At 33.6% G+C, this 26,969-nt stretch overlaps 4 protein-coding genes across 4 annotated transcripts; all 4 read left to right on the top strand.

The window, feature by feature from the left end:
* The first annotated feature begins 4,533 nt into the window (after window positions 1–4,533).
* LOC133793679 (G-type lectin S-receptor-like serine/threonine-protein kinase At1g61550) lies at window positions 4,534–11,951 on the top strand. Its single transcript, XM_062230980.1, has 3 exons — window positions 4,534–5,191; window positions 5,370–5,600; window positions 11,806–11,951. Exons 1-3 carry the CDS (start codon window positions 4,534–4,536, stop codon window positions 11,949–11,951), a joined length of 1,035 nt encoding a protein of 344 aa, XP_062086964.1.
* A 4,638-nt stretch (window positions 11,952–16,589) lies between these two features.
* LOC133793681 (G-type lectin S-receptor-like serine/threonine-protein kinase At1g61370) lies at window positions 16,590–17,941 on the top strand. Its single transcript, XM_062230981.1, has 2 exons — window positions 16,590–17,023; window positions 17,101–17,941. The coding sequence occupies exons 1-2, from the start codon at window positions 16,590–16,592 to the stop codon at window positions 17,939–17,941; spliced, it is 1,275 nt and encodes a 424-aa protein (XP_062086965.1).
* Window positions 17,942–19,697: 1,756 nt separating this feature from the next.
* LOC133794203 (G-type lectin S-receptor-like serine/threonine-protein kinase At1g61480) lies at window positions 19,698–23,302 on the top strand. Its single transcript, XM_062231413.1, has 8 exons — window positions 19,698–21,092; window positions 21,192–21,302; window positions 21,407–21,612; window positions 21,711–21,921; window positions 22,104–22,341; window positions 22,458–22,608; window positions 22,700–22,998; window positions 23,222–23,302. The coding sequence occupies exons 1-7, from the start codon at window positions 19,796–19,798 to the stop codon at window positions 22,979–22,981; spliced, it is 2,496 nt and encodes an 831-aa protein (XP_062087397.1). The 5' UTR covers window positions 19,698–19,795; the 3' UTR covers window positions 22,982–22,998; window positions 23,222–23,302.
* Window positions 23,016–26,886, top strand: LOC133793682 (G-type lectin S-receptor-like serine/threonine-protein kinase At1g61480). The gene is made up of 9 exons (XM_062230982.1): window positions 23,016–23,040; window positions 23,089–23,096; window positions 23,152–24,049; window positions 24,141–24,257; window positions 24,457–24,569; window positions 24,660–24,870; window positions 25,221–25,458; window positions 25,581–25,731; window positions 25,905–26,886. Exons 1-9 carry the CDS (start codon window positions 23,016–23,018, stop codon window positions 25,914–25,916), a joined length of 1,773 nt encoding a protein of 590 aa, XP_062086966.1. The 3' UTR covers window positions 25,917–26,886.
* Window positions 26,887–26,969: the final 83 nt, after the last annotated feature.

Here is a 26,969-nt window from a genome sequence, read left to right on the forward strand (position 1 = left end):
CTGATTTGTAACTCCCAAAATATCACTATATTTAATATGTAAAAAAAGTTACACGTTCTTGATTTGATTTTTATGGGATATAATGTTTTTTAGCTGTTAGGGATGTTATTTTGACAGCTGATAAGTGTTTGGATATTAGAAAATTGCATGGGAGAAGATTTGAGATGTTTTGGCAGCTTGTAACCAAGCTATTACTTGGGGTTACAAATCAGTAACTTGATAGTTTTGGTTTTGAAGCATCTTTTTTATGCCTTGAACGGTGTAACACCCTAAGTAACCTCCAAACCATCCATTTAATTCAATAAATATCCAATTTATCATTGGTAACACCCAAGGGAGTTGGTGGAATCTGAAAATCAATTGGTGATCTTACACTCTATAAATAGAGACATTTGTTTATTTGTAAGACAACTAATTTTTCTATCCACAAAACACTTGGCTAGAAAATACAACAAAATCTTGATAATTCCAGAGAGTTATTTCCTAAACTTGTGAGTCTCTTAATGCTTTGAGAATAAGGGAAATAAACTTTTGGACAATGGTCTTAAACCTGTTCAAGTGGCGATCCCCACTACTCTACATTTAAAGTTATGTGTCAGTAAGAGTGTTCTTCATATTCTTCTATTGTTCTTATTTTATTCTCGTGTTCTTATTTGTTTTTCTTTTATTTGTATTGTTATTGTCTTGAGTTTATGATTTCCTTCTCTTCTACTTCTTCATATATTTATTTTATTTGTATATTTTGCATTAGAATTGTAACTTTATTTATCCATCAAATTGTTCGGTTGTAATTTCTTATTTAGAGTTGTATCTTAGTTTCATATTTCTATTGTAATATATATATTTCTCTAACACTAATTGTTTGACCTTAACCAAGAAATTGAGCGGCATGGGTGCCTTTGATGAATACAGAAAATGAAGTACGAAAAAAGAAAAGAACTATATATGGCTATGTTTAGTTGATGGTAATGAAATGTAAACCATTTTTTTTTAATTTATTTCTTTTGTTTGGTTTCTTTATAAAGTATTTTTTCCATCATTTTGGTAGAAAAAACTATTCTATCCAAAAGTAGGAGTAAAATGTCATTCCAATACACAAATTAAAAAATATATATTAATTTTTTTAGTTATATTAAGATACATGTCACATAATTGTCATTATTTTGGATGTGCTGTTAAGTCTAGTTTAGGTGTGTTCTTAGAGTTGTTTTAGGTGTTTATTTTTAAGGTTTATTGTTGTTCTGTGTGGAATTCTACTTGGTTTGTGTTGTTTTAGGTACTTTGGACTTGACAGGTGAATTGGATGATAATTGAGGAAATTGGAGGAAGAAATGGTGATTTTCGGGGAGAGTTTTTGAAGTATTTTTGAAGTTGGATTAGCACAGCTGCACAATGTTGAAGGGCAGTTGCGCTATTGTATTTTTTGAGGTTTTTTTCGCTCTAGGAAACAGTGCCCCTGCGCTATGCAAAGTCAGAGAAGTGTAAAAACTCAGTTCGAAGTAGCGCCCTTGTGCTACTGATGGCGCCCCTGTGCCACTTCGAAGGAAAATTCTATTTTGAGCGTTTTAGCGAGAGTTTTTTGGTCTTTTCACTTGTAATCATTAGGGTTCTATAAAAACACATTAAAAACATCTTTTATCAGTTTTTTGAACCCTAGGGAATTGTGAGAGCATCTATGGAGTTTAGCATAAACGCTTCAATCGTCTTCAATTCTTCTATTTTGTTTTTCACTATTTTCTGGTTTTTATGTTTTTCCTTTTTATTTGGATGTTGATTAATTAAGATGTTGAACAACTAAGTTATTTTCTATGGTGTTAATGGATTCTCGTTGTTGCGAAATTTTCTTACTGCGCAAGTATACGCAATCGAATAAACAAGTAATAGTAGTGGAAATACAGTATCGTTCCGTCAGGAAATTGATCTAATAATTACCAATAGCAAACTTTTATTTCTATTTGACTAATGAAAATTTAATGACAATTAACAATGAACAATAAACTAGGAAAGCAAAATTTAATTAACGAAATTTAATATAAGCGAAATATTAGAGCATTCTAATTTCATCAACCTTCAATTCTATTCAATCAATAATACAACTAATATGTTTCTTTGATCTATGATTATAGCAAGTTTACTATTGACAATTCTATTCTTTCTTAAGATATAAAATATTCAGTTTACATGTGAATTCTCTACATGTCTGTGATAAATTCTACACATAAACCGCTTTAAGAACAAAAACCTAATTGCTACACAAACCAATTTGATACTTTCGTTCTAAATTGAAATCTATGTCTATTGTCTAAAGCTATTCCAATTCTCACTTTTCAGATATTGAATTAAAACCAATAATCATGCAAAAGATGGCCAATCAATTACAAGCATTAAACATAAGAACAATAGATAACCATAAATTCAAAGAGTCATAGAATTTGCATTAAAGACCAATAGAATATCCAGTGACTACATTAAAATACTCTAAATAGAAATTTAGTTCATAATATTAAACTTCATCACACAATCTAAAATTCAAAAGCATAAAAAAAACAAACAAAATAAAGTAGATTCTTCTCTGTGTCCTTTCTTCTGCCGTCAGAATGCTTCCCCCCTTTTCGTCTCTTTTGATCTTCTTTTTATTCTTTTTTTACAAAAATCCAAAAACCTACGAATTTCCATAAAAATTTCCAAAAATGCCCTTGTGCCGATATATCGCCTATAATGCTGCGATATATCGCCTATAATGTTGCGATATATCGCCTACTAAATGTTCTCGATAAAAATGCAATTTCTGATGTCGTTTCTGCTAAGCCGAAATTTGAAATTCCTCAAGCAGCGATATATCGCATGTACCACATCTCCAAATACTAACCAATTTCAACTACTAAAACAGACATTTATCCAAATTCGCGAACAAATCAGAATTATAACGACACACTGCACAAGTTCACCAAACAAATTAAATAGAAACTTTCTCTTGAGAAAAACAACCAAATCAATTTGAAAAAGTTATAAATAAGCGTATATTTTGTACGCTTATCACTCGTGAACCTTTATTTTAAATTAATGCAAGTTTTGTGATTTCAATTTTATCTTGTGATTTATTCAATTTGAATATAATGCTTGTGAATTAGGGGTGTTCATAAAACCGCCCACACCACACCGCAATTTGTGGTTTAGAACCCTTTGTGGTGCGGTGCGGTTTTATTGTTTTGCTTAAAGTTTATTAGCTTGTTGCACATTTAATTATTTTGTTAAACACTCTATGGTTATGAGATTTATTATGAATCTTTCTTAATTATAATATTTAATTGTTAAATTATTTGGCGATAGGTATAAACGCCAAAACTGCACTGCACCGCACCACACCACATTTTTGCAGTGCAGTTTATGCGGTTTGAGGTCTATGTGGTGCAAATTGCAGTTTGGAAAATTGTTTAAACCGCATATGCGGTGCGGTCCAAAAAATTAGAGAAAAACCGCACCAACCACACCACGAACACCCCTATTGTGAATGATTGATCAACATTGGCATGAAATATATAATTTTGATTCGAATTCTGAGAAGTGAGAATTAAATATGCTGTAATTGAATTAACATAGATTTCTATTAGGATGAGAGTACCTGTGTGGTCTGTATAGTTTTAGGGTTGTTAAACGTAATGCCTATCTTATGTTTATTTATCACATAGATGTAAAAAATTTGCATAGGATTGAGACTTATATATCCTAGGTTGAATATAAGTTATCATTGTTGACCTGCTATCACAAGAAAAAATTGAATAGTAAGATTTGTGTTAATGAGAATTAAAGGGGATGGTTGATGAAATTGATTACCCTAGTTCTTAATCTATTGAATTTTCCTAACATTGTTTATTTTCAGATCTTGAAGTTAATTTCAAGTTTTTGTTTTAGATTTTTAGTTATTTCTTGTGACTCGATTATTGTTAGCCAAATAAAAATAGGAGTTAATTCTTAGTACTTAATATAAAGTCGTGGGAACGATCTCACTTACTCTTTTATTATTTGTTACGATTACGTACATTTGCTTATCAATTTACACAACATATGCAAAATGAGTATGCACCTATTATTATTCTTAAATTTGATCACATTTCTATTCTCATTCTTATTCCATTGTTTTCTTTACTCTCAACCATACCTACTTGCAAGAAGTTGACTTAGAACAAACCTACCTATAAGAAGTTGACTTAGACTTAGGCGTAAGTCTGGACTAAAGTTATATTATACTGTTATACTACCTTCAATACGCTAGGGGAAGGTATATATATATATATTTTTGTGCCGAAGTCTAACTTATATGCATCATTATACATATTAAAAAAGGATTAACTAGAAATTAATTAGAAATTGCTTGCTAAATTCAACTCCTTAAAAAGGAATGAATGAAAAAAAAAAAAAAGGATTCTTATTTCGTTATATGGGGATTAACAGAACATTTTGTTTCTTTTAACATTCTGATCTTTGGATTATTTTGCCATCATTTTCTTTACTTATATCCCCAGGTTCTGCCAAATGAATGCAAACAATAATGGCTTTGTAGCTTTATTCTATCGAATTATACTATTCTACACTTTTTCATCTAAATGTTTCTCCGCAATTTATAACATAACTTCATCCCGAGCTTTATCTCAGGGCCAAACTCTGGTATCCTCAAACCAAATTTTCGAGTTAGGCTTCTTTAGTCCCAATAACTCTGCAAATAAGTACGTGGGAATCTGGTATAAGCAAATCTTACCCCTTACAGTTGTGTGGGTGGCAAACAGAGACAACCCTCTCACAGTTGCAGACTCTCCACCAAGTCTAACCATTGGCAGCAATGGAAATCTTGAGCTCTTGGATAGAAACAACAACTCTGTTTGGTCAACCAATGTCGAAATCCAATCCAATATTAGTTCAGTGGCAATTCTTTCAGATTACGGAAACTTAATTCTCAAATATGGTACACAGTACTTATGGGAGAGCTTTAAGCATTCTGGGGACACATTCTTACCAGGAGCAGAGTTGGGTTTTAATGTCAAAACTGGGGAGAGTTTTGTCTTGACTTCATGGAAAAGCAATAGTCACCCTTCAGCTGGGTTTTCGAAAGTGAAACCACCACAAGCTTTCATTTGGATCAACGGATCAACGCCGCTGTGGAGAAGTGGACCATGGGCTAAAACTAAGTTCACGGGTATACCAGATATGGATACAAGTTATGGAAGTTTTTTCAATATGGTAGAAGATACAGAAGAAGGAACGATACTTCTCCAATATAATTGGGACTACAACAGCTTCGATATGATAGTGGAAAATTTATTCATCACATTTAGAGGTGTTCTAACCCTTGCGTTAAAAAAAAATACACGAAGGCGGCGACTGGTATACGAACTGGAAGGCACCAGCTACTCGGTGCGACATATATGGAGCTTGTGGACCTTTTGGGGTATGCAACGACGCTGGATCTCCCATTTGTAAGTGTTTGAAAGGTTTTGAACCAAAATCATTTGGAGAGTGGAGCAAAGGGAACTGGACTGGAGGGTGCAAGAGACGAAACAAACTAAGTTGTGCCAAAAACACCACTGGTTTAGCTTCACGGAGAGGTAAAAGCGATGGTGTTGGAACTTTTTTTTTTTGTGAATTGTTAAAAATTGAAAAAAATATAGTTGTGTGTGATATGGGAAAAGTCCCACATGGAATTGAAACACTCTTCAAGGAGTGTATATAAGTTGCAAATGCTATGTCTTGGGGTGTGCCTCAAGGGGTACCCATTTTTGTGCGCATGGGTGAAGACTCACACACTTGATCACCACACGCGCGCCGCCCGACCGAGCTGAGCTGGTGGGGGGTGGTGTGGTGTGGTGTGGCAACAAAGGTAACTAAACGTTTATTAATTAAATAGATTAATCAAACATTTTTTGAAAAGGTAAGCCTTTTTTTCTTCTTGGTTCTACGAATTTTCTCAGAGCATTTTTATAAGGATGTTGCGAATTTTTTTACTACGCAAGTATACGCAATCGAATAAACAAGTAATAATAGTAGAAATACATTATCATTCCGTCAGGGAGTTGATCCAATAATTACCAATAGCAAACTTTTATTTCTATTTGACTAATGAAAATTTAATGACAATTAACAATGAACAATAAACTAGGAAAGCAAAATTCAATTAACGAAATTTAATATAAGTGAAGTATTAGAGCATTCTAATTTCATCAACCTTCAATTCTACTCAAATAATAATACAACTAATATGTTTCTTTGATATATGATTATACCATGTTTACTATGGACAATTCTATTATTTCTCAAGATATAAAATATTCAGTTTACCTGCGAATTCTTTACATGTCTGTGATAAATTCTACACATAAACCGCATTAAGAACAAAAACCTAATTGCTACACAAACCAATTTGATACTTTCGTTCTAAATTGAAATCTATGTCTATTGTCTAAAGCTATTCCAATTCTCACTTTTCAGATATTGAATTAAAACCAATAATCATGCAAAAGATGGCCAATCAATTACAAGCATTAAACATAAGAACAATAGATAAACATAAATTCAAAGATTCATAGAAATTGCATTAAAGATGAATAGAATATCCAGTGACTACATTAAAATACTCTAAATAAGAATTTAGTTCATAATATTAAACCTCATCACACAATCTAAAATTCAAAAGCATAAAGAAAATAATACATATATATGTGGAAAATATAAAGTTTGGGGGAGTGTGACTTGAAAAAAAGTATACAGATATTTTTAAACTGCGTTTAGGCGATATATCACCTATAACAGGCGATATATCGCCTGGACAACAGATTCGGATGGGAATTTGCAATTAATTTTTTTTTTCAGGTGCCCCAGGAGATATATCGCCTATCAATGGCGATACATCGGCTAGTGTGAAAGGGGTTGTGCTATATTGGGGGTGATCGTGGCGAAATATCGCCATTCTGAACAGAGACGCCGATTTGTTATGCATCGTGTGGCAATATATCGCCACTTATATGCGATATATCGCCTGTTCAAATTTTTTGAAAAAAAAATGGCACGTGGGGAGCACATGATGGCTTCATATCAGTTATTTTCCCCAAAAAATAACCCCAATTCGACCCCCTCTTCCAGAACCGAAGCATTCATTCAAGGATCCCATTTTTCACCCATTTTTCCTCTCAAGCAAATCAATCTCTCAAGCATTCAATCAAGCATCAAAGGTCCGACTATTGCTGTGATTCAAGACCATTTTCCTCATCCTATTCAAGCTTTGCAAGGTACATTGTTGAGTTTTGATGTGTGTGATGATATATTGAGGAAATTTGAAGAACTTAAGTTTTCTTTTGGGCATTGGACGGATTTTTGGGAATTATTGTGAGATTGGTTTGTGTTTCTTGTTGCGAATTTTTTTACTGCGCAAGTATACGCAATCGAATAAACAAGTAATAATAGTGGAAATACAGTATTGTTCCGTTAGGGAATTGATCCAATAATTACCAATAGCAAACTTTTCTTTCTATTTGACTAATGAAAATTTAATGACAATTAACAATGAACAATAAACTAGGAAAGCAAAATTCAATTAACGAAATTTAATATAAGTGAAGTATTAGAGCATTCTAATTTCATCAACCTTCAATTCTATTCAAATAATAATACAACTAATATGTTTCTTTGATCTATGATTATAGCAGGTTTACTATTGACAATTCTATTCTTTCTCAAGATATAAAATATTCAATTTACCTGCGAATTCTCTACATGTCTGTGATAAATTCTATACATAAACCGCATTAAGAACAAAAACCTAATTGCTACACAAACCAATTTGATATTTTCGTTATAAATTGAAATCTATGTCTATTGTCTAAAGCTATTCCAATTCTCACTTTTCAGATATTGAATTAAAACCAATAATCATGCAAAAGATGACCAATCAATTACAAGCATTAAACATAAGAACAATAGATAAACATAAATTCAAAGATTCATAGAAATTGCATTAAAGATGAATAGAATATCCAGTGACTACATTAAAATACTTTAAATAAGAATTTAGTTCATAATATTAAACCTCATCACACAATCTAAAATTCAAAAGCATAAAGAAAATAATAAAAGTGGATTCTTCTCTGTTTCTTTTCCCCTCCGTCAGAATGCTTCTGTCCTCCTTCTTCCAATCTTCTTTTTATTCTTTTTCCCCAAAAACCAAAACCTACGAATTTCTGTAAAAATTTCCAAAAATACCCTTGTGCCGATATATCGCCTACAATACTGTGATATATCGCCTGTTGAATGAACTCGATAAAGACGCAAAATCTAATGTCGTTTCTGCTTCAGCCAAAAATTGAAACTTCTCATGCTGCGATATATCGCCTGTACCGAATTTCCAAATATTCACAAATTTTGACTACTCAAACATATATTTGTCAGCATTCTCGCACTAATCAGAATTTTTTCAACACACTGCACAAGTTCACTGATTGACCCAAAACGGGTATGTTTAAAAATTTATAAATCGCAAGCGCACGACTCGTTCATATAGAATAGTGATCGTGTAAGTAAGGATATCGAACCCAAAGGAGTTGTCTAAAATCGAAAATAAAACTATTTTAAATCAAAATTAATAAATTATAACCTAGTTCCAAAGATTGATGAGAATTTGTAACAATAAAAATAAAATAAAAGATAATAATAAAGAAATTAAAGACAAATATATAAACATAAATTAAAAGTAGAAATCAAGACAGTAAAATAAGATTATTAAGGATTAGAATCCACAAAATATAAGTTCAATAATATTTATAAGTATATTGATTCACAAGTTTTAGTGATAGTTAAGATAAATCAAACTATCATTTTCTAAATAGATTTATAATTTTAAGCACAAATTTCTTCCAAAAAGATAAGATTTTTCTTCACTTTTCAAAATTATAATTTCAAAGCATTTAGTGTAAATCAATCTAATGAAATAACAAATAAATCAATGAACATTATTTATAAGGCAAAACATAATATTTTTGTTCTAAGCATGGATGTGTATAATTTAATGACACATCTTACACAAAGAATATTATGTATTTGCACTAATGAAGAACAAAGTTTAAATATGTGCTAACAATCCGAAATACATGATATTTAAGATTAAAGAAGATATTTGAAGAAGAAAATTTCATAAACTTTGTTGCACAAAATGGGAAATCAACATACAAAATAAATACTATCTAGTTACATATTATTTCATCATCACCTTAATAATCTTAAAAATATTAGAAATTCATAACTAGAATAGAAAATACAAACAAAAATTTACAAACATAAATAGGAAAATTTGGAGGAGAAACCCCCAAAATTTCCTCTAAAAATACATAGAAAATAACCAAAAAGAAGAAGGAGAAGAAGAGAATTGAGAGGTTTTGAATGTGTAGAAATTATGGTATAGTAACATCTCCCTAAAATGGACTCCTTAAATAGTCTTCAAAACTCTCTATTCATAGCCACAAATGAGGTATTAAAATAATCAATTCAAATTAATTAAATTGATTAAATTAATTTAATTAATTATAATATGGTAAATAGGGGTAAATTATAGGGTATAATAATTATGTTTTTGGGTAAAATGTGTAAAAAGTGGGGTAAAAAATGTAGAAAGTGGGGTAAAAAGTGGTATTTTTGTCATAGGGGACAAAGGTGCTTTTGGACAATTTATGGGCTCAAGATAAATGAAGGGGCTGGTGTTGTGCCAGGCGTGTGGGTGGCAGGGGCGCTGGGCTTTATGGGCCTTGCTTCTGGCAGTTGGAGTCAACGTTGGGGTGATTGGCATATGCGAATTGGTGGCATTGCTGTGAGGGAAATGCTTCATTGGTGCATGGCTGTGAGGGAAATGCTTCAGGAGGAAACCGTGGGGTGCTGGTGGGCCTTGGAGCTTGGGCCCAAGGTTGGGCTTGGGCTTGGGCTGGTTCTTCAAAAATGCAAGCTTTTCAATTCTTTTTTCTAAAAAATGCCACTTTTCTTCATTCTTTTCCTTGCTTTTCAAAGCCCAAAATTAAAATAACTTCCCTACAAAATAAACATAAACTAAATCATAATAAAATATTTTCAACTATAAAATAAATCAATTAATTCTTTTGAAAATATTAATTATAACTTAATTTATATTTAACATTTAAGCTCAATAATACAACATTTTTTTTACCACTAACTTAACAATAATAATTCATATAATTAACTACAACATTTTACAACAAAATAACTATAAAAACACACAAAAATCTATAAAATTAAAATAAGCCTAATAAATTGAAAATTACTTAAAAACTTAATAAATTACTTAAAAACTCAAGAATTATGCAACAATTAGCACATAAAAAGTGGTAAAATAACTCTATTTTGTAGAGTTATCATTCACCAAACAGATTAAATAAAAACTTTCTCTTGAGAAAAACAACTAAATCAAACTTGAAAAAGTTATAAATAAGCGTATATTTTGTACGCTTATTAAAGGGTGTACAAGAACGATCTTCTCGGTGCAGGGAGGAATCGTAACAGAGGCTGTTTTATCCTGGGGACGACGTGGTTGATAGACTGTCGTGCACACTTAGGGCAGAGCCGCGAAACATCTTAAAGAGAGCGACATTGTCCGCGACTCAGCCAGAAAAATTTGATCGGTAATTTCGTTCCAATTTTATTCTTTATTGAGGTTTATCAATTTTAAGGTGTTTCTGTTCTGCTATAGCTGCTGTTGACGCGGTTCTTCGCCAACAGGTAATTAAGAGAAAGAGAGAAAGGGATTAGTGCCAAATGTAGAACCGTAACAGATATAAGATCTTAGTGAATGAAATAGGTGACTCAAGACACGTTTTTAAGTGGTTCAAAGGTTAAAATCCTTCTACTCCACTAGTCAATATTATTGTTATATTCTGGGTATTTGGTTACAAAGTATATCTCTCCAGAGACTATTTTTTCCAACCCTTATCAACTCCCAGGGTCTCCATATTTATAGGAGAAGGCACCTGGAAGTTGGTAAGGAGGTCATCCCGTGACCTTCTTATTTGTCATATCAACTCTGTGACATTCATGATTAATTCCTAAACCTGACACATAAGTATGGTCAAATCGATAGGTAAGGAGATAATAGGTCGCACGGCCCAACCCAGCCGTGGGTGTCTGAACACGCACGTTCCTACAGCGTGTCCGAGAAGTCAGGGAGATATCAGACACGTGATGTCAGATATATGCACGTTTATCTTGCGTGTGTTGACTTTACAAGGGGTCATAGCCTCCATATCTAGCTCATACCACGAGCTGTGCATCTGACCCGACCTTCGGCCTTCCGATTCCTTGCTCCAGTCTTGGGAGTCTTGGCGAGTCCTTGAGGATTCCTCGAGCTAAGGGGGGTACGACCTCAAGACAGGAGCTCCAATCTGGGGGATGTTTATGGACTAACCATGATTAGTCCGAAGCTTGGCCTGCTAATCAGCCCGTGGGAAAATCAGGGCGTACACCTACGACCGATGATTTTTTTGGTTCTACCTCTGTTGATATTAATAAGCCATTTTCGTTTTGAGGGTTTGCATTTTAAGCGTTGGAAACAGAAGATGCTTTTTTATCTGACCATGAAGAAGGTTGCGTTTGTACTCACTGCTCTGAAGCCGGTTGTCTCTAAAGCCTCGACCGACAAGGACAATCAGACTGAACGCGAGAAGCAACAGAAGGACTTGGACTCCTAGGTGGAAAACGATTTCCTCTGTAAGAATTTTATTCTTAACGGTTTATCTGATGATCTTTATGACTATTATAACTCAGACAAGTTAGCAAAGGAAATTTGGGAGGCGCTGCAAAAGAAATATGATACAGAAGAGGCAGGGACTAAAAAATATGATGTTAGTCGCTACCTGAAGTATCAGATGGTGGACGATAAATCTGTGGAGGCCCAATCTCACGAAATTTAGAAAATTGCACATGAGATTATCTTAGAAGGTATGGCCCTTGATGAACAGTTTCAAGTTGCTGTTTTAATTGACAAATTACCTCATTCCTGGAAGGATTTTAAAAATGTTCTCAGGCATAAGACTAAGAAATTTTCCTTAGAAAGTTTGATCACCCGCCTTCATATCGAGGAGGAAGCTAGGAAACAAGACCAGAAAGAAGAGGTGCTTGTTGTCTCTAACAGCAACCCTAAGAAGTCCACACCTACGGTTCTGAAGCCAAATGGAAAAAAATTTAAGAATCAGAACCGCAACTCGAATTCAAATTCCAACCGCAACAACCAGAACAATCCTTGAAACAACAACCAGAGTTGGAACCATAACAGGAACCAACATGGAAGGCAGCAGCCTCCACCTAAACAGAATGACTCTCGACAATTCCTTTGTTACAACTATAACAAGCCAGGTCATATGGCACATAAGTGTAGGAACAAGCCAAGCACTGCTCCGCAGGCTAACTTGACTGAAGAAGCTTTTACAGCTATGATTTCTGAGATCAACCTTATTGGTGGATCAGATGGGTGGTGGGTAGACACTGGCGCTTCTCGCCATGTCTGCTATGATCGTGCTATGTTTAAAACATACACTGCTGCTGATGATAAGAAAGTGTTGTTGGGAGATTCCCACACCACTATTGTTGCTGGGATTGAAAATATGGAGCTTAAGCTTACCTCATGAAAGACTTTATTACTGAAAGATGTAATGCATACTCCTAAGATGAGAAAGAATTTGGTTAGTATGAAGTAATTAATTAATGCTTATTAATTACATACAAATACAAATTAATGCTAGTATAATTTCTCATTAATAATTCACCTCTAAAAATGAGAAATGAAACTCTAAATCTAAAGCATTAGTCGTATGATGATTCGTTTCTGAATAGATGTGGGAGACTCGAAATTTCATTTGAGATATCAAATCTTTCTTAGTTGATATCATTAGTGGGTGGGTTGGGTCAAATTGTTACTGCTTAGTTTATGGCAATGTGAATAGAATAAGGTGTTCGGTTCGGTCAGTCAAAGGTCCTCAATAATTATATATTATCATGATTTTGTACACTTTTGCCATCAGTTTGTCGAAGATTGACATTGAATTGTAAAACTGGCTCTCGGAACACATAACAGAAAAAATTTATCTCAACAAAATAAATAATAATAATAATAATAATTGTTAGGGAATTCACTTTCTTTACACCGGCTTCATCTACAAACACAAAATCAACAAACCAATAGATACAACATGCACAAATTTCAATAGAAAAAATCAGCAAGAAAAAAACTAAAATCAACACAATTATAGAAATTCAACCCAAATAACTTGAGCCTACATCCTCTTTGAACTCCCCTTGTGATGTTCTTCTCTGCACTATGAAACAACAATAGAGATTACAACTTGTCACCACTAGAGAACTTCTACACTTGATGGATTACAATGCCTTGAACCCAAACAAAACCCCAAGTACACTTGACCATGTACAAAGAAATCTCTCACCCAAGACCTAAGTGTTTCTCTCTCAAGCTCTCTCTCTGAAAAAACTCCTATTTTACAAATGAAATCTGTTCTCATATACACTTAAACAACTGATATATATATATTTACCAGATTACATGACATATATATAAAATAGAATAATATTTAAAAAGAAATTGATAATAGAAATAAAATAAGAATAGAAAAAGTCATAGTGTAGACAGTAATATATATGCATCAACTATTTTTACATTATAATATATCTCGCAATGTCTTTTGGTGAATTTGATGAAGAAAAAAAGCTCCAATCACTTGATAAAAACAAACTATCACACAAATTTATAAGATAAAAAAAAATATGCATGTCTTTATTATTTTTAAATAAATATGATTTAATTATTTAAATTATCATAAAATATCTTAAAAATATCTTATTTTAATTAATTTTTGTTTAAGTTTATGTTTGTTCTAGTTTTTAAATTTGACAGTGACAATAAATAATTATATATTATATGTTTAATATAATATTAAGTTTGATTAAATTTTATTTTAGTTATAAAATATATGGTTTTAAATAAATATGATTTAATTATTTAAATTATCATAAAATATCTTATTTTAATTAATTAATTTATTTATTTATTTTTGTATAAGTTTATGTTTATTCTAGTTTTTTAATTTGGCAGTGACAACAAATAATATATATTATATGTTTAATATAATATTAAGTTTGATTAAATTTTATTTAAGTTATAAAATATATGGTTTTATTATTTTTAAATAATTATCATTGTAAAATATCTCAAAAATATCTTATTTTAATTTGTTTAATTATTTAAGTTTAAGTCATGTTTATAATCTACTGTTAAATATAAAAATATTCTGTTAAATATAAAAATATTCAGTTAAAATTAACTGGAAAAAATAAAAAAACCTTTAAAACCAATAATTTTCATTATTTACACATTTTTTATATAGAATAGATATATATATTTAGATATATATTTAGATATATATAAAAAAAATTCTCCGAAAATATTATTACCATTTCTTAGACTTGCTCCATCAAGTGTGAGAAATTGAACGGCAGGGGTGCCTTAGTGAACACACAGATAATTAAGTACGAAAAATGAACGAAGTATATGAAGTTGACTGGAGTCCATGGTAAATTATAGTATTATATAACATTCAATGGTCTAAGGGAAGTCGATAGTTTTTATTTTCTTACTTTTTTATTCTATCCCCAAAAGTCTAACTTCTTTGCTCATTATATATAAAAAATAAATAACACTATAACTAGTGGGACAGTTATTATGATGTGGAGAGAAATTATCAAGAAATTGCTTGCTAAATTCAACTTCTGAAGAGAAAAAAGAAAGGAAAAGAAGGGAATATCATGTTGTTACTTTTTTTTTTTTTTTTGAAAAAAACATTGGGATCTTTGTCTTTACTTGTATCCCTAGGTTCTGGCCAAAAGAATGGAAATGATAAAGCTTTCATAGGTTTATTATTCCGTGTTATACTATTATGCATTTTTTCATCTAAATTCTGCTCTGCAATTTATAACATAACTTCATCCCAAACATTATCTCAAGGCCACACCCTGGTCTCTTCCAACCAAAATTTTCGAGTTAAATAACTCTGTCAAAGAGGTACGTGGGAATCTGGTATAAGTAACTTTCACCCTTTACAGTTGTGTGGGTGGCAAACAGAGATATCCCTGTTACTATTGCAGACTCTCCACCAAGTCTATCAGTTGGTAGCAATGGAAATATTGAACTCTTGAATAGAAACCGCAACTTTGTTTGATCTAGACTCTCGAGATTGATAAAAAAAAAAAACACTCACTACAAATAGGCATGCCAATTTAACTTGCGGGGACCCGCTCATAATGGGGCTGGGGCGGAGAACATGACTCATTCTGAATCTGTCCCGGTTTGATTGTAATTTATATTTTTAATATAAATATTATTAAAAATATATAATATAATGATTTATATAAAAATATATATATTAATTAATGGTATAATTTATTGTTTTTGTTAATTATTTTAAATTAAAAAGTATTGATTATTATAATTTATTTTATCAAATTTAGAAAAAAAATTAAACATTTTTATTAAACGGCTACCTGATGGAGCCCTGACCCCGAGACGGGACAGGGATGGGGGAGCCATTCCCGACCCCGCCACACCCCGTTTACATCCCCAATTACAAAATATTATACCAAATTTAGTTTAATATATAACTTGGGCTAAATTTTGCACATAATAAATATTACTTTTTCTATATCCCATATTCCACTAATTAATATTATTTATTAATTAAAATCATTTTAATTTGTTATTAATTTAGTTAAATAATTCTTTTATGTATATTTTTATAAAAAAAATAATGTCTTTGTTGACTTGATTTGCATGCATGGAGACAAAATTATAAAAAAATAATAATGATATTGAGCTAAATTCAACATTTAATATTGGAGTTAAAAAAAAAATAATGAGATTTCTATCTAAAAACTAATTTATTATTAAAAGAGTTAACCATGTTCTCATTAATACGGTTCATTATTATTATATTTATTCTAAGTGGACACCGAACTCCAATATTAGGGAGAATGTTGATAACAAACTTACTCAGCCTTAATAGCATTTAATATCAATGTATTATGTACATAGTACGCATGCCAATATTTGTTACCTTATTTTAAAGTCTAAGAAATCGAACGGCCGTGGGGCCTCAGTGAGCACAAAGATTAGGAAGTCCGGAAAAAAATAATAAAGGAAATATAAGAAGTTGACTGAGTCTACACAGTGGTAAATTATGATGTTATATAACATTCAATGTGCTAAGGGAAGGCGATTGTTTTTATTTTATCCCCCATAGTCTAACTTCTATGCTCATTGTATTTGTATGTATAAAAAATAAATAAAATTATAACAAGTGGGACAACTATTGTGATAGGAAGAGAATTAACAAGAAATTGTTTGCTAAATTATACTTCTTAAGAGAAAAAAGAAAAAAAAAGAAGGGAATATTATGTTGTTGGTATAGGGATTAGTAGAACTTTTTTTTTTTAAAACAAAAACATTGTAATCTTTGTCTTTACTTGTATCCTCAGGTTCTAGCAAAATGAATGCAAATGATAAAGATTTCATTGCTTTATTCTGCCGAGTTATACTATTCTACATTTTTTCATCTAAATCCTGCTCCGCAATTTTTAACATAACTTCTTCTCAAGCATTATCTCAGGGCCAAACTCTGGTCTCCTCCAACCAAATTTTCGAGCTAGGCTTCTTTAGTCCCAATAACTCTGCAAATACATACGTGGGAATCTGGTATAAGCAAATCTTACCCCTTACAGTTGTGTGGGTGGCAAACAGAGACAACCCTCTTACAGTTGCAGACTCTCCACCAACTCTAACCATTGGCCGCAATGGAAATCTTGAGCTCTTGGATAGAAACAACAACTCTGTTTGGTCAACCAATGTCCAAATCCAATCCAATAATAGTTCAGTGGCAATTCTTTCAGATTACGGAAACTTAATTCTCAAATATGGTACACAGTACTTATGGGAGAGCTTTAAGCATTCTGGGGACACATTCTTACCAGGAGCGGAGTTGGGTTTTAATGTCAAAACAGGGGAGAGTTTTGCTTGACTTCATGGAAAAGCAATAGTGACCCTTCAGTTGGAAAATTCACTGCTGAGATTTCAAAAGTGGAACCACCACAAGCTGTCATTTGGATCAACGGATCAACGCCACTGTGGAGAAGTGGACCATGGGATAAAACTAAGTTCACGGGTATACCAGATATGTTTACAACTTATAGAAATTTTTTCAATATCGTAGAAGATGCAGAGGAAGGAACGATACGTTTCCAATATAATTGGGACTACAACAACTCCGAAATGACAGTGGGAAATTTATTCATCACATCTACAGGTGTTCTGACCCTTGCGTTTAAAAAAATACACGAAGGCGGCGACTGGAATACGAACTGGAAGGCACCAGCGACTAGGTGCGATATCTATGGAACTTGTGGGCCTTTCGGGGTATGCAACGAGTCTGTGTCTCCCATTTGCAAGTGTTTGGAAGGCTTTGAACCAAAATCATTTGGAGAGTGGAGCAAAGGGAACTGGACTGGAGGGTGCATGAGACAAAACCAACTAAGTTGTGACAAAAACACCACTGGTTTAGCTTCACGCAGAGGTAAAAGCGATGGATTTTTGGAGATAGTTGGTGTGAAACTTCCCGATTTATATGAATATATTGTACCTATGGAGAGCTGCGAAGGATGGTGCCTGAACAATTGTTCTTGCATAGCTTATGCAAACATAGTAGGAATAGGGTGTTTGGTCTGGTCCAAAGGCCTCATTGACATCAAGGGGTTTCCCCATGATGCAGAAAACCTTTTCCTACGCCTCGCTCCCGCGGATGTGAGAGACAACAAAGGTTTTCCCTTGGAAAATTCTGAAATTTGAAGTGTTTTTTTTCCTCTTCTCCATAGCTAATTTCAATTTATTGACTAATTGTTTAGTTGGAGGACATAAAGTTGGGAAGATTATCATCAGCCTTGCAACTCTTTCTACTGTTGGGGCAATAGTTGCTATAGTATTATATTTGTGGCGACGGAGAGAAAGAAGAAAAGGTAAGAATGATACAAAATATTGCAATGTATGATTCTCTCTCTCTTATAGACAAACACGTGCACACACTGGATTTGCCTCATCTTGCAGATACAAATGGCCAAGCTCTAGCGGTAGTTTGGCATTGGCAACAAATTATTAGAAACAGTAACAATGTGGACATTACTTAATAAATGTTCAGTTACTACAATACTGACACAAAAATTAATGCTTAAAACAATTAGGACATACTATGGAGACCACAAAGCGCATTGACATGATGCAGTCAAGTGACAATTCAAGAGATACCCTTCAATTTTCAAAACAACATGATCCCTCCGAGCTTCCTAGTTTTGATTTTGGCACCATTTTACATGTGACAAACAACTTCAGTTCAACAAACAAACTTGGGCAAGGAGGATTTGGTTCTGTTTATAAGGTTACTCTACGTTATTTCTTCAGTATCAATTTTAATGAAGTTTAACAAGTAAAATATCCATTCACTTACAAATTTGAGCTCTATTTGCAGGGAAAATTGCCGGATGGGAGGGAAATAGCAGTTAAAAGACTCTCTAGTAGCTCAGGGCAAGGCACAGAAGAATTCAAGAATGAGTTGATATTGATCTCAAAACTCCAACACAGAAATCTTGTTAGGCTCTTCGGCTACTGCATTGAGAAAGAAGAGAAATTACTAGTTTATGAGTTCATGCAAAACAAAAGCTTGGATTTACTCATTTGGTACCCTATATTTTTGCAAAGTATTATTTTGGTACTTTTTGTTTTTAATAATACTCATATGGTACCCTGTATTTTAAAATTATACATATTTGATACCCTAGACTCAGATTTGATAGATAAAATTTTGTCAATATGATCAAACTGTCATCAGTTATATGTAATTAAGTAATTAAATTTAAATTTGGAACTTACAAAATTGACAGCAGTTTGATAGAATTGGTAAAATATTATTAATTAAATTTGAATTTATGATATTAAATATGTACGATTTTAAAATATAAAGTACTATATAAGCATTATTAAAAACAGAATGTATCAAAATGATATTTTGTAAAAATACATGGTACCAAATATTTACCTATCTTATTAAATTAAATTAAGTAGGACTTAATATTAAATTTCACTCGCTAGATGGTAGATACGAGTATGACGACACGTCAACATAAAAGGGGCAATGTCCCGCGTCTTTTTATTGGAGCTAAGTCTGAAAATAATAACGCATGTGGAAAACAAGTGGAGTGAGCTTCCCTTTGAGAAGAGAAAACCTATGGTGGTGATAGTTTTATAGTAGACTTGTCTATATATGTCATTTTATCTTGATTCTCGTTCTAAACCACAAGATTGATGATGCTTACAATTACAAGAGAAAATAAAAAAGTTGAAGCAATTTATAAGAGCCGACTCAACTTTATATGTAATATAAATAAATATCATATAAATTTTAGAATATGCAAACGTGTTGTAATATTGATTAAAATAATCCGTTCGCCAGAAATTGTAGCATGTCAATATTGAATATTAAAATAAAGTTTAGAATATTGTAGCATGTCAATATTAAAATAAAAAAGTTAAAGCAATTTATAAGAGCTGACTCAGCTTTATATGTAATATAAATAAATATCATATAAAGTTTAGAATATGCAAATGTGTTGTAATATTGATTAAAATAATCCGTTCGCCAGAAATTGTAGCATGTCAATATTGAATATATTTCTGTTATCTTTCTTCTGGTTTCAATCCCAATATTGCTATGCAAATTATTATAACATAACATCATCCCAAGCCTTATCTCAAACACAAACTCTAGTCTCCTCTAACCAAATTTTTGAGTTAGGCTTCTTCAATCCAACTAATTCTTCAGATCACTATGTGGGCATCTGGTACAAGGGAACTTCACCCCATACTGTTGTATGGGTGGCTAACAGAGAGAATCCGCTTAAAAACGCAGACTATGCAACGGCAATTCTAACGATTAGCAATAATGGAAATCTGGAGCTTGTGAGTGGTAAGAACAAGTCTGTGACCTGGTCAACTAATATTCATGTTCGATCAAATAGTTCAATAGCAGCTCTTTCAGATGATGGTAACTTGGTTTTGAAAGATGGCATATCAGGAGAAAGCTTGTGGCAGAGCTTCCAACATCCAGGGAACACATTCTTAGCTGGAGCAACGTTAGGTTATAATCTCAAAACTGGAGAGAATTATGTGTTGACCTCTTGGAAGAGTGACAGTGATCCATCACCTGGTAATTTCACCATGGGAATCTCGACACAGGCACCGCCACAAGCTTTCATTTGGATCAATGAAACAACGCCTCACTGGAGAAGTGGGCCGTGGGACAAATCCAAGTTCATTGGTGTACCTGAGATGGGTAATTTATATTCAAGTTCAATTAATCTTCAAAGTGACTTTGACAAGGGAACAACTTTTTTGTATTTCACTATGTTCAACAAATCCATTCTCGCAAATATGTTTGTTTCATCGCAAGGTCTTTTGAAAAATATCTTCAAAGACAATGCCGACGACACTTGGAATACTGACTGGGAGGGACCAAAAAGTCGATGCGACTTATATGGAACTTGCGGGGCTTTTGGGGTATGCAAAACATTTGAATCTCCAATTTGCAAGTGTTTAAATGGGTTTGTACCAAAATCATACCAAGAGTGGACGAGTGAAAATTGGAGCGGAGGGTGCAAGAGAAGAACCAACTTACACTGCGAGAAAAACAATAGTAGCCAATCTTCAAATGGAGGAAAACCCGATGGATTTTACAAGATGAGTATGCTAAAACTACCAGACTTGTATACGTATGTGAACATTAATGAAGCCAGTAATTGCTACACATGGTGCCTGAATAATTGCTCTTGCGTAGCTTATGCTTATGTGAATGGAATAGGCTGTTTGGTTTGGTCAGAAGGTCTTATTGACATTCAGGGCTTTTCCTATGGAGGGAAGGATCTTTTTATTCGCCTTGAACAAATCGAACATGGTGAGAAATTTTTTGCTCTTAGTTAAGGAAGTTTATTAAGTACCATCTCTTTTTTCTTAATTCTAACACATATGATCCGTTATATTCTTTCTTATTTAGTCGGAGGACAGAAAACCAGGAAGACTGTCATCATCCTCACAGTTATTTCTGGTTGTGCCCTTCTTGTTGCTGTTGTTTTCATATTTCAACGATGGAGAACTAACCACAGAAGTAAGAAAATGATAAAACTTCTATCAAATGTAAATTTTCACTTTATAGTTTCTTGTATTTCTATCTAAATTTATCTGACCTCAATATTACACCAAATTTTAAAGCTGGTATAGCAGGGCCCGTTAAGGAGATCTTAAAGAAATTTGGTTTGGCTAAGAAAGGTGAGGCTCTAGTACCCAATCTTCAAAGTGCCAAACAACAAGATCCATCCGAGTTAAGTGTTTTGGAATTGGTTAGCGTTTTAGCTGCTACAAACCATTTCAACATCACAAACAAACTCGGGCAAGGAGGGTTCGGTTCTGTTTACAAGGTAATTACTTTGAGTTTTTAACAAAAAATAGTGTTACTCACTGCACTTTGTTTTGAAAAAAAGAGTAAATAATGTCAGAGAGGTTTATCTACTTGCAGGGAAAATTACCAGATGGAAGGGAAATAGCAGTCAAAAGACTGTCAAGTAGCTCGGGACAAGGCATAGAAGAGCTTAAGAATGAGATGATTTTGATCTCTAAACTTCAACACAGAAATCTTGTCAAGCTCTTAGGTTGCTGCATTGAAGAAGAAGAGAAGTTACTAATTTATGAGTTTATGCCCAACAGAAGCTTGGACACTTTTATCTTCGGTTGGTTTCCACATGTTCTCTTAATTTGTTCCCTATCCATCACATATTAACTATCATGCAATATACACCAACTTTTTTTGCATCCCTCAATCTTTATTTTGTTTCATTCATATGTTTTTTTTAAAGTAAATTAGATTATTCATCCTCGAAAACATAAGATATTTTTATGATCAATTATGTAGATCCAAGTAAAAGTGCACAGATCAGTTGGGCTACACGCTTTAAAATTATTCATGGAGTTGCTAGAGGCCTTGTATATCTTCATCGTGATTCGTGTTTAAGGGTGATACATCGAGATTTGAAAGTTAGCAATATTCTCTTAGACGAAAATATGAACCCAAAAATTTCAGACTTCGGACTAGCACGGATTTTTCAAGGGACAATGGATCAAGTAAACACTCGAAGGGTAGTCGGAACATTGTAAGTAGGATATTAAATATGCTTTGTTATAACGAAAGCAATGTTATTTCTTTACTAGAAGCATATGGTTTTCAAGAACTAATGGAACATTTTCTTGGTTCAATCAACTAATGCAGAGGCTACATGTCTCCAGAATATGCCATGGGCGGGATATTTTCTGAAAAATCTGATGTATTTAGCTTTGGTGTACTGCTATTAGAGATAATCAGTGGGAGGAAGATTTCCAACTTCCACTACTATGACCAAGACCTAAGCCTTATTGCTCACGTGAGTTCATACTAGTTTCTCCTAATTTGAATCATAGTTGGTTCGTTTTTCAAACGGTCATCTTGATTGGTTAGACATGTTTGTTTTGTAGGCATGGCGACTGTGGAATGAAAGTAGAGGACTAGACTTGGTTGATGAAGCAGTGGCGGGGTCATACTCTGCACCAGAAGCAATAAGGTGCATACATATTGGTTTGTTATGTGTACAAGATCACGCCGCTGATAGACCAACAATGCTGGATGTGGTTTCCATGTTGATCAACGAAACATATCGTCCTCAACCTAAACAACCCTTCTTTACTTGCCAGCGTCAGCCACAAACCGGAATTAGCTCCGCGAATGAAGCCACCGTATCATTATTTGAAGGCCGATGAGTCACTCCTTCGTTTAAGTAAGTTTTGCAAATTCATGCTTTTATCTATAAACTCTGACAGTTGACAACAGAGTTACTGTGTCAGCTGAATAGTATTTGATACTAAAGCAAGAACGGTAAAGAAATCTCAATCTATTTGGACAGAGTGCACATGTCAATATAAATATATAGGTGTACAAATTTTTGTTACGTTATTCCTTATGGAAGAGCTTTGAGCATCCTGGGGACACATTCTTACCAGGAGCAGAGTTGGGTCGTAATGTCAAAACTGGGGAGAGTTTTGTGTTGACTTCGTGGAATAGCAATAGTGATCCTTCAGTTGGAGATTTCACTTTTGGAGTTTCCAAAACGAAACCACCAGAAGTTTCCATTTGGATAAACGGATCGAAGGTACTATGGAGAAGTGGACCATGGGCTAAAATTAAGTTCACGGGTATACCAGACATGGATCCAAATTATGGAAGTCCTTCCAATCTCGTAGAAGAAGCAGAAGAAGGAACGATACGTCTCCGTTTTAATTGGGACTACAACAACTCGGCTGTGGGAATAATTTTCATCACATCTACAGGTGTTCTAACACTTGAGGCAAAAGAAATAGATAAAGGCAACGACTGGTATACGGACTGGGTGGCACCAGCGACTCGCTGCGATGTCTATGGAGTTTGTGGACCTTTTGGGGTATGCAACGAGTCTGTGTCTCCCATTTGCAAGTGTTTGAAGGGTTTTGAACCAAAATCATTTGAAGAGTGGAGCAAAGGAAATTGGACTGGAGGGTGCCTGAGACGGAACCAATTAAGTTGTGACAAAAACACCACTGGTTTAGCCTCACAAAGAGGTAAAAACGATGGATTTTGGAAGATAGGTAATGTGAAACTTCCCGAGTTATATGAATATGAGATTGACTATTCTGATAAGGAGAGCTGTCAAAACTGGTGCCTGAATAATTGCTCTTGCATAGCTTATGCATATGTAGAAGGAATAGGGTGTTTAGTCTGGTACAAAGGCCTGATTGACATTAGTCCCTATGATGCAGAAGACCTTTTCCTTCGCCTTGCTGACGCAGAAATAGGTGAGAGAGAACATGCCTAGGAAAATTCTGAAATTGCAAGTGTTTTTTCCTCTTCTCCATAGCTAATTTCATGAGTTGACTGATTGTTTAGATGGAGGAGCAGGACATAAAGTTAAGAAGATTATCATCAGCCTTGCAACTCTTTCTACTGTTGGGACAATAGCAGTCATAGTATTATGTTTGCAGAGACGGAGAGATAGAAAAAAGGGTAAGAAAAGTATTAGATGGACAAAATATTGAACTGTATTTCTCTCTCTTAACACAAACACGTGCACGCACTGGATTTGCCTCATCACGCAAATGCAATACAAATGGCCAAACGCTTACACTAACGGTAGTTTGGCATTGGCTTGAAATTATTCCAGTTGCTACAATACTGACACTAAAAATAATGCTTAAAAAATCAGGAAACACTATGGAGACCACAGAGCACATTGACTTTGGCACCATTTTACATGTGACAAACAACTTCAGCCCAACGAACAAACTTGGGCAAGGAGGATTTGGTTCTGTTTACAAGGTTACTCTACGTTATTTCTTCAGTATCAATTTTAATGAAGTTTAACAAGTAAAATATCCATTCACTTACAAATTTGAGCTCCATTTGCAGGGAAAATGTCCGGATGGGAGGGAAATAGCAGTTAAAAAACTCTCTAGTAGCTCAGGGCAAGGCACAGAAGAATTCAAGAATGAGTTGATATTGATCTCAAAACTCCAACACAGAAATCTTGTTAGGCTCTTGGGCTACTGCATTGAGAAAGAAGAGAAATTACTAGTTTATGAGTTCATGCAAAATAAAAGCCTGGACAATTTCATCTTTGGTATTGGATTTACTAATTAAGCAACATCTGTTTTTTGCTTTATATATATACTTTGCTATTCTAATCTACAATTTTTGTTACTTTAATAATTTGTTTTCTATTGCATACCAATCCATTCTTGTTTAATCTAAATCTACATTTTATTTTGATCAATAATTTACCAGCAATTGTCATTACAAGCTCAAACAACTATGTATGTTGCATAACAGAGCACAGCATGAAAAATATCATGATTATGATTGCCTTAAAAATCATATGACAAACTTCAGTTAACAAATAAACAAGATGGGATGTGAAAGAGGAAACAAGACATTAAATACTGATTAATGTTTACTGGGTGCATGAATTAGATCCAAGAGGAAGAGAACAGCTGAACTGGGGTACTCGGGTGAACATCATACTAGGAGTTGCTAGAGGTCTTTTATATCTCCATCGTGACTCATCTTCAAGAGTGATACACAGAGATTTAAAGGCCAGCAACATTCTTTTAGATGAGAAGATGAACCCAAAGATATCAGACTTTGGATTGGCTCGCATTTTCGAAGGAACACTGGATCTCGCAAATACTCAAGGGGTTGTTGGAACTTTGTAAGCATCTCAATCTGTTCATATGTTTTCATTGTGTTACTGCTTTCTTAGGGCTAGAAGAGCTATATATTCAAATGATTATGTAGCATTAATTAATGGTGTAATGTTTTAAATAAGTACAGAGGCTACATGTCTCCTGAATATGCCATGGGTGGAGTCTTTTCAGAAAAATCAGATGTCTTTAGCTTTGGCGTATTGATCTTAGAGATAGTTAGCGGCAAGAAGAACTCTAACTTCCATTATTATGAGAAACCTCTTTGCCTTATTGCTCATGTGAGTTCAAGTTATAATATTTTTTTAGAGTGTCGTTGTTTGATATTTAAGATGTAACACTTTCTTATAATAATTATTAAATTAAATTAAGTAGGACTTAATATTAAATTTCACTGGTTACAACTTTTTCTGATGTTGGGTGTGACTAACCCTTCTTTTTTATATTTTTCAAGGAGACTAGATAGTAGATACGAGTATGACTATACGTCAATATAAAAGGGGCAATGTCCCACGTCTTTTTATTGGAGCTATGTCTGAGAATAATAACTATAATAACTGTGGAGTAAATTCCCTCATGAGCTGTCAAAACCAGAAACAAACAGAACATCAGTTACAACCAACTCAGCAAGTCTCTAGACACAACATCTAATTAACCCAACCGTTTACAACAACAATTTTTTTTTTCTTTCATGTAAAAGGGAAAGAAAGGGGCTGTGAGTGTGAGGCTTGACCATTCTTGTAAAAGGGGTTCAGCTTTTGGTTGACTCTTGAGAAGAAAAAGATACAGAGAGAGTTTGTAAGAAAGGGGTTTATTTTGTAAGGGTTCTGAAAAGAAAAGAAATACAGAAAACGAAAAGAAAAACTGAGAGAAGGAAGGAAGGATTACCTGTCGATACTGTGGCATGGATTCCTTGATCATTGATGTACCAAATTGAATGTCTAGTGCAGATCTGAGCTTCCCTGAGGAGAGCTCAACGAGGTCGTAACCCAGATTGGGGTGAACCTCGATAAAATTGTTGTCTTGCATCCTCTCTTTATTTTTCTTTCTTCTGATTGCTTGAACTTGTTGATTGCTTCTGATTTCTGAATGGTTTGTGCATGAGTTCTCGAAGTCTTGTTCAACTCTGCATAGATAAAAGTCAGGTAAAAGGTTTTAATCTATTAGCTGAATATTCATTGAACTCTGTGGTCATTTTGGTCCACACGCGTGATTGTTGAAAGGTCATTTGTGACCTTGGTTTTGCTAATGTGTCTGTGAGTTGGTGTAGGGCAGAAAAGTAATTTTCCTTCCTACAATAACGTATGTGGAAAACCAGGTGGAGTCAAGCTTCCCTTTGAGAAGAGAAGACCTATGGTGGTGATAGTTTTATAGTAGACTTGTCTATATATGTCATTTTATCTTGATTCTCGTTCTAATCCACAAGATTGATGATGCTTACAATTACAAGAGAAAATAAAAAAGTTGAAGCAATTTATAAGAGCTGACTCAACTTTATATGTAATATAAATAAATATCA

This window comes from Humulus lupulus, chromosome 8, assembly GCF_963169125.1.
Source record: "Humulus lupulus chromosome 8, drHumLupu1.1, whole genome shotgun sequence".
Classification (NCBI taxonomy): domain Eukaryota; kingdom Viridiplantae; phylum Streptophyta; class Magnoliopsida; order Rosales; family Cannabaceae; genus Humulus; species Humulus lupulus.